Raw genomic sequence first — 7,598 nt, 5'->3', positions numbered from 1 at the left:
CGTGGACGCGGGCTGGCGGAGGGGAGAAGAAACGTCTGGCGTTGAAGTGGGGAGGAGAAGAAGCGGTCGGCTGCTGGCTGGGCGCGGCGGACTCCACTAGCGCGAGCTACAGGCAAGGAGGCGTCGTGCGGTTGCTGTGTTCTACACGAGACAGAGGCGGGCGGTGCAGATGGAAAGCGAGCAGCGACACACGATCTCCTACAAGCTGTGAATGTGAGAGAGGAGCAGGTAGGGCCCACGTGCCATCGATACAAAAGTAGTGGCTAGACGCTCGTGAGTGACATGGTTTTTTTATATTTCTTTTCTTTTTATTTTCTTATATATATATATATAAATATATATATATATATATATAACAATATAATAAACTCAAAAATAAATTATCTAATTTAAATCAATGTTTTAGGTAAGAATATATTATTTAATATTAATTGGACTTAACAAGAGAATGAATTAAAAAAAAACTTCAAACTGCACTAACAGAATAAAATCATGCTTCAATACTAAATGCATCAATCACTTGATGGATTTTAATTTTTCAAGAAATTATTCATTTTTTTTAATTCACCATTTCATTATTTAAAAACACAAACATTTTCCTTTGAACTGGAAATTAATAAATAAACTAAGTGATTTTCGATTGATGGATTTAGGGTGTTACAGAAGCATCCCACGCAATTCGTTGCCCTGGGTACGCCACGATGGACAAGGCAGAACAATAGCTTCCTAGATTATATACTTGTCATGTAATTGATTATTGTTAGGACTTGTCATGTAATTGATTATTGTTAGCGACAAACCGAAGCATGTAATTGTCTTCATTCAATTTTCGTGGCTACCATTTGCAATTTTACATGACTTTCTATTGACTTTATAGAGAGAGAGGAGAGGGAGAGAGAGAGGAGAGAGAGGAGAGGGAGAGGAGAGAGAGGATGGAGAGAGAGGAGAGAGAGAGGATGGAGAGAGAGGAGAGAGAGAGGGGATGGAGAGAGAGGATGGAGAGGGAGAGGGGAGAGAGAGTGGAGAGGAGAGAGAGGATGGAGAGGGAGAGGGAAGAGAGAGTGGAGAGGAGATAGAGGATGGAGAGGGAGAGGGAAGAGAGAGTGGAGAGGAGAGAGAGGATGGAAAGAGAGGAGAGGATGGAGAGAGAGGAGAGAGAGAGGGGATGGAGAGAGAGGATGGAGAGGGAGAGGGGAGAGAGAGGGGATGGAGAGAGAGGATGGAGAGGGAGAGGGGAGAGAGAGTGGAGAGGAGAGAGAGGATGGAGAGGGAGAGGGGAGAGAGAGTGGAGAGGAGAGAGAGGATGGAAAGAGAGGAGAGGATGGAGAGAGAGGAGAGAGAGAGGATGGAGAGAGAGGATGGAGAGGGAGAGGGGAGAGAGAGTGGAGAGGAGATAGAGGATGGAGAGGGAGAGGGAAGAGAGAGTGGAGAGGAGAGAGAGGATGGAAAGAGAGGAGAGGATGGAGAGAGAGGAGAGAGAGAGGGGATGGAGAGAGAGGATGGAGAGGGAGAGGGGAGAGAGAGGGGATGGAGAGAGAGGATGGAGAGGGAGAGGGGAGAGAGAGTGGAGAGGAGAGCGAGGATGGAGAGGGAGAGGGGAGAGAGAGTGGAGAGGAGAGAGAGGATGGAAAGAGAGGAGAGGATGGAGAGAGAGGAGAGAGAGAGGGGATGGAGAGAGAGGATGGAGAGGGAGAGGGGAGAGAGAGTGGAGAGGAGAGAGAGGATGGAGAGGGAGAGGGGAGAGAGAGTGGAGAGGAGAGAGAGGATGGAGAGGGAGAGGGGAGAGAGAGTGGAGAGGAGAGAGAGGATGGAGAGGGAGAGGGGAGAGAGAGTGGAGAGGAAAGAGAGGAGAGGTAGAGGGAGAGAGAGGATGGAGAGAGAGGAGAGAGAGAGGGGATGGAGAGAGGTAAAAGTATACTAAACAATATATAAAAGTATACTTAATATAATATATAAAAAGTGAAGTAAAACAATATATAAAAAACTATGTTAATAATAATAAAATACTATTTCTACTGACGGTTGTCATAGAGAACCGCCAGTAGAAATGGCTTCCACAGACTGTAGAAGCCATTTCTACTGGCGGTTCTCTATGACAACCGCCAGTAGAAATAGTTTCTACTGGCGGTTCTCGTTGTCAACCTCCAGTAGAAATGGCTTCTACAGTCTGTGGAAGCCATTTCTACTAGCGGTTCTCGTTGTCAACCGCCAGTAGAAATGGCGCCTATATAAAGGGTGGCGCGCGGGAGCCGAAAAATTTACAAGTCCCTGGCGCCAGTTCACTTCAAGACGACGCCGTCAGGCTGCTGGATTTCGACCCCGAGGGTTTCGCCGGCGATCGTCCCCGCGCCCGTCCCCACGCCGCCATTCCCGCCCCCGCACCGCCGTCTCCAGGTTTCTTTCTCTTTCCCCTAATCTGCCGTACCGCCGCCGTCTACCGCGCCGGCAGCCGCCGCCGCCACGTTTAGTAAACCCTAGGGCACGCGCCGCCGCCGAGAGGGAGGAAGAGAGAGGAAGGAGAGGGAGAGGGAAGAGAGAGGAGGGAGAGGGAGAGGGAGGAGAGAGGAGGGCGCACGCGCCGCCGCCGCCGAGAGGGAGGAAGAGAGAGGAGGGAGAGGGAAGAGAGAGGAGGGAGAGGGAGAGAGATAGAGGGAGGGAGAGGAGGGTGAGAGAGAGAGAGGAGGGAGAGGAGAGAGATAGAGAGAGGGAGAGAGATAGAGGGAGAGGAGAGAGATAGAGGGAGGGAGAGGAGGGTGAGAGAGAGAGAGGAGGGAGAGGAGAGAGATAGAGATAGAGAGAGGGAGAGGGAGAGAGATAGAGAGAGGAGGGAGAGGGAGAGAGAGGAGAGGAGATGAGAGTATTCATACAATACTTATTTTTATTCATATGTGTGTTCATATGTGTTCAAATGTATGTGTTCAATATATATATGTGTTCATATGTGTTCAAATGTATGTGTTCAATATATATGTGTGTTCATATGTGTTCAAATGTATGTGTTCAATATATATATGTGTGTTCATATGTGTTCAAATGTATGTTGAATATATACATTGTAATTTTATCCGTCACAACTCGATAATATACGTATCCGATCCGATCCGAATTCGATCTGAACTCGATAATTTCCGTACGACTCTCCCTCTCTCCCTCTCTATACGTCCTATGCGACTCTCCCTCTCTCCCTCTCCTCGTCCTATACGACTCTCCCTCTCTCCCTCTCTATACGTAACTCGATAATATCCATACGATTCTCCCTCTCTCCCTCTTTATACGTCCTATGCGACTCTCTCCCCGTCCTACACGATACTATACGACTATACGATACTATATGGTTAGGGTTTAGGGTTAGGGTTAGGGTTATGGTTAAGGGTTAGGGTTAGGGTTAGGGTTAAGGGTTATAGTTAGGGTTAGGGTTAAGGGTTAGGGTTTAGGGTTAGGGTTCCGGCTGAGGCAATGGCCGCAAAGATAAAGAAGCCAACTAAGGCAGATTACAAAAACGTGCCTAAAAAATATGTGCCGGGCAGACCTCTGCTACCTCTTGAGAAACTAAGAAAGGTCCCGGCTGGTGTTAAAAGGTTGCATGACTGGTACATGCGGGCATCATCGGTTGGCATCGACACCATCAGTGTGCATATACCAGACCATGCTTTTATTGGTTCGGACCAAAAGGTCGTTGTTACATTCGAGGACATGTGGTTAATGATGAACCTTCAGAGACTCGACGTGCAACTTGTAACGATGTTTGCATTGTAAGTGTCACTCATACTTCCACATATGTGTGTTATTATTAGTGAGCTGTATAAAATTTCAATATCTGACATGCACGTGTGACTTGCAGAATGCAACATGATCAGCAGGAGATTCTTTACGGTACCAAGCCCAATGCTAGTGCCAGTAAAAGGGTTGGGTATCTCAACCCAATACTTATATCCGAGGAAAGCCACACTTTTAGAATCGGGAAAGACAACGATGAAATACGGGGAAAGACGGACGAAGAAGTTGAGAAGCGTATAAAGGATATGAAGAAGGATTTTGAAGCTCGATACGCCACCTACATAGGACATGCAATGCTTCAATTTCAAGACAGGGAAGCCATAATGGCCCCGTACAACTTTAAGTAAGTGTGATTTTGCATAAATAAAATTAATAATTTCAATACACATGCATCACAAATTTGATTCGTACAGGGACCACTGGATATGCTTCCTCATTTATCCTAAGGTTGGAAAGGTGCTGGTGCTCGACTCCTTGAACTTCGACCCTTCGACATATGCAACATTCCTCAGCATCTTAGAGTTGTAAGCCTTTTCTATGCATGCATACTTTTATCGATTAAAATTTGAGAATAACATGGTGATTTTATTTGAGATCACAGGGCTTATAGATTCTATAAGATGAGAGGTGGAAAGTACGACCTGTCGAAAAAACTCGTGCCACTAGACATCCATCATCACTGGCCGGTAAGTATGTGATTTTATGAATACATATCATACACAATGTTGCAACTAAATAACCAATCTCCTGTTATGTAGTGCCACAAGCAACCACAAGGATCGGTCCTATGTGGATTCTATGCGTGCGAGTTCATGAGAGTGAACGGACGATACATCACGAACCCTGACAAGGTATTATTAGTAATAGTCAAGTATGTATTTATGTCATTAAAGATGCAAATGTGTTATTATTGAGTATAAATAGATGATGTTTATAAAATTCCTTTACAGCAATTTCAACGAGGAAACCCGGAGAACTTGTCCGAAGCTGCATTGTATGGCATAGTCGAGGACCTCTGCACATTCATATTGAAAGAGGTCATTCCCGCAGAAGGAAAATATCACGATGCTTCCGGAACATTAGCTTTGCCAGAGTTTAGAATACTAACAGAAATTAGTAGATTATCTCTTAGCCGAGATAGTTATTAGAGCTTAGGTGAAAACTTATGATGTATAGAATGCATGAAGCATATATGGTTGTAAACAGAATACTTTGATGTATATAAATGTATGATAGAATTTAATTTCATGTTGCTTTCAATATCAATATAGATCTATATATATATGTTTGTGTGTGTGTAAATAAATATATATATAATTCAGTATTGTTTGAAATTTTGAAAAAAGGCGGGAAAACTTCCACTGGCGGCTAAATAAAGAAAACCGCCAGTGAAAAGTGCATTTCCACTGGTGGTTTGCTTTATAAAACCGCCAGTGGAAATGCATTTTCACTGGCGGTTTTCTTTATTCAGCCGCCAGTGAAAATGCACTTTTCACTCGCGGTTCCTTAAGAAAACCGCCAGTGAAAATGCACTTTTCACTGGCGGTTCCAAAATAACCGCCAGTGGAAATGCTGATTTCCACTGACCCCTAGCACTGGCGGTACTGAAAAATGCCAGTGTAAATAGGTTTAGAACCGCCACTATAGAGCTTCTGTGTACTAGTGCATATAAATTTTTTCTTCATCCGAGTTTATATAGAAAAAATGTGAATTTATGACAATATCACGCAAAAAAATGGTACACGCAACCCGGATACCCGTATCCGACCTAAATATTCAGTTATTTATCTAGTAGCTCTGGCTCTATATCCTATCCAAGATGCACTTTTCAGATAGTACACGTATCCATCCTGAATATAGAATAACTGAATCCATATAAAAACATGTATTTATACTATCCCGTAGTTATATGCCCAACTCGTTTTTATCTCCAATCCGGCGGGCCTGAAGATACACACGACGATAAGACGGAACTGAAACTCGCCGAAGCCATTGCATAAAGAATTTGCAATAATCACACAAAAAACCCCTTATAAATAGGCGTAATCACGTTACATATGAGAACTATAGCAGTGACTGATTAAGGGCTTATTTGAAACCATCCAATTTTTAAGAAACTAATTTATAGAAATGTTCCAAACATATCAGTTTATGTCTCAGTTTATAAAAATTGGATTCACAGTTTCTTAAAAACTAAGAAGCTGATCTCTCTTAGCTAAGAAAAATAAAAACTGATTTTTTAAAAACTAAGTTGCTTCTAAACATGTCCTGAGATTAAATTACGCGGTCAAGTGAACTGGACGTTGGAGCGGTAGTCGGTGTTGGGCCTCCAGTTTGCCGGAATAATATTGTTGGCCACCAGCGTCCCGCCGGACTCGCTGCGGACGCGCATGGAGAAGGGGCCCTTGAGCGGGCGGGCAGAGTCCAGCCGCCAAACGGACCCCCACGAGCGGCGCATAGGCATCCAGTGGCCCGAGCTGGACTCCATCGCGTCCATCTGCGCCACGGTGCCGGCCTTGTTGGCGTACTCCACCAGCACCGCCAGGTAGTTAGGGTTGGAGCCCGCCTCCACGTGGAAGTTGAGGGTCAGCCCCGGGTGGTTGCAGGCCACCCTCCTGAACTGGATGTCGATGATGCCGGCGTGGCGGAGCCTGTCGTTGAGACCGGGCCTCGCCATGGAGCCGAACGCCGTGCCGCTGAGGTCGAAGTGGTACTTGGCCACCGGGTAGTAGTTCTTGTCCGTGATCATCACCGTCCTGACCTCGCCGGAGCAGGCCGGGTTGTTCTTGGCGGTGCACCTTACCTGGTAGCATGCGCCGCAGCCCTGGCCGTCCTGGAACAGGGGCTGGTTGCCGCACGACGTCATGGACATGAACGGGTACCGGTTGGTGTTCTTGAACCCGCACGCGCCGCCTGCAGAACCGATCGGTCGGGTCGGTGCAAGCATCACAAACAGACATTAATTGACGTACGTGTTAGGCGGCGGCGCAAGCGCAACGCAACGCAGGCATGCAATGCACGGCCGCTAGGCAGGCACTGGCGCTTATGCGTACCGTTGTCGTCGGGGCCGGCGCCGTTGGGCGCGCCATACCAGGTGGCCTTGGCCGCCAGCCAACCGCCTTCGCTGGAGCTACCGCGGAGCTGGCGGACGGCGGAGGTGCGGTTCGCCACCGATTGTGCGACGGCGACAGGATGCGCGACAGCAAGCACGGCGAGGAGCGCAACAAGTGCAGCTGCCAGGGCGGCCATCGCGCGCAGCTCGTGTATGTATAGCAGCAGCAGAAAATTGCTAACAACAACCTTGTGTGTGCATGCGTTTGACTGCTTGTGTTAATTTAGATGGTCGAAAGGGACGAGATTGCCTGTGTATTTATAGTCGGCCGCCGGGCAAGCAGGGATAGAGTATGAGCAGTTCGCGGCACCAATAGTCGTCGCCACATCGGACATGCCGTGTTTAGAGGTACGAGATCCACATGGCCACCGTACCGAAAGCTAATCATGGTGGAATGGATTACTCAGTCATAGTGCACATGCAGGTTAGGGATCGCTCAGCTCGTGTACCGTACGCCGGTGCGGTGCCTGACCTCTGAGGCAGTTATCGGCGTGAAAGTGGGTCCTACACTACTAGCTGCGGTGCTGCGGCCAGGGTTGCCATTACCCAGAATTCGGATCGGGATGCAAATCAAAGCTGCATGCAAACTAGACGAAGATCCAACTCCAGATTAATTAGATTGACCCGTTCGCAATCCAGAGACCCGTTCGCTCGCAAGCAACTGAAAACCAACGATGGGTATCATTCGTCAAAGAAGAGTTTTTAACTA

At 47.1% G+C, this 7,598-nt stretch overlaps 1 protein-coding gene across 1 annotated transcript; it reads right to left on the bottom strand.

The window, feature by feature from the left end:
- Window positions 1-5,788: 5,788 nt before the first annotated feature.
- LOC103637659 (expansin-B2) lies at window positions 5,789-7,121 on the bottom strand. The gene is made up of 2 exons (XM_008660168.1): window positions 6,831-7,121; window positions 5,789-6,690 (listed from the first exon to the last, which is right to left on the bottom strand). The coding sequence occupies exons 1-2, from the start codon at window positions 7,024-7,026 to the stop codon at window positions 6,065-6,067; spliced, it is 822 nt and encodes a 273-aa protein (XP_008658390.1). The 5' UTR covers window positions 7,027-7,121; the 3' UTR covers window positions 5,789-6,064.
- Window positions 7,122-7,598: the final 477 nt, after the last annotated feature.

Source organism: Zea mays, chromosome 1, assembly GCF_902167145.1.
Source record: "Zea mays cultivar B73 chromosome 1, Zm-B73-REFERENCE-NAM-5.0, whole genome shotgun sequence".
Taxonomy (NCBI): Eukaryota; Viridiplantae; Streptophyta; class Magnoliopsida; order Poales; family Poaceae; genus Zea; species Zea mays.
This window is presented reverse-complemented; position numbering and strand designations above follow the sequence as displayed.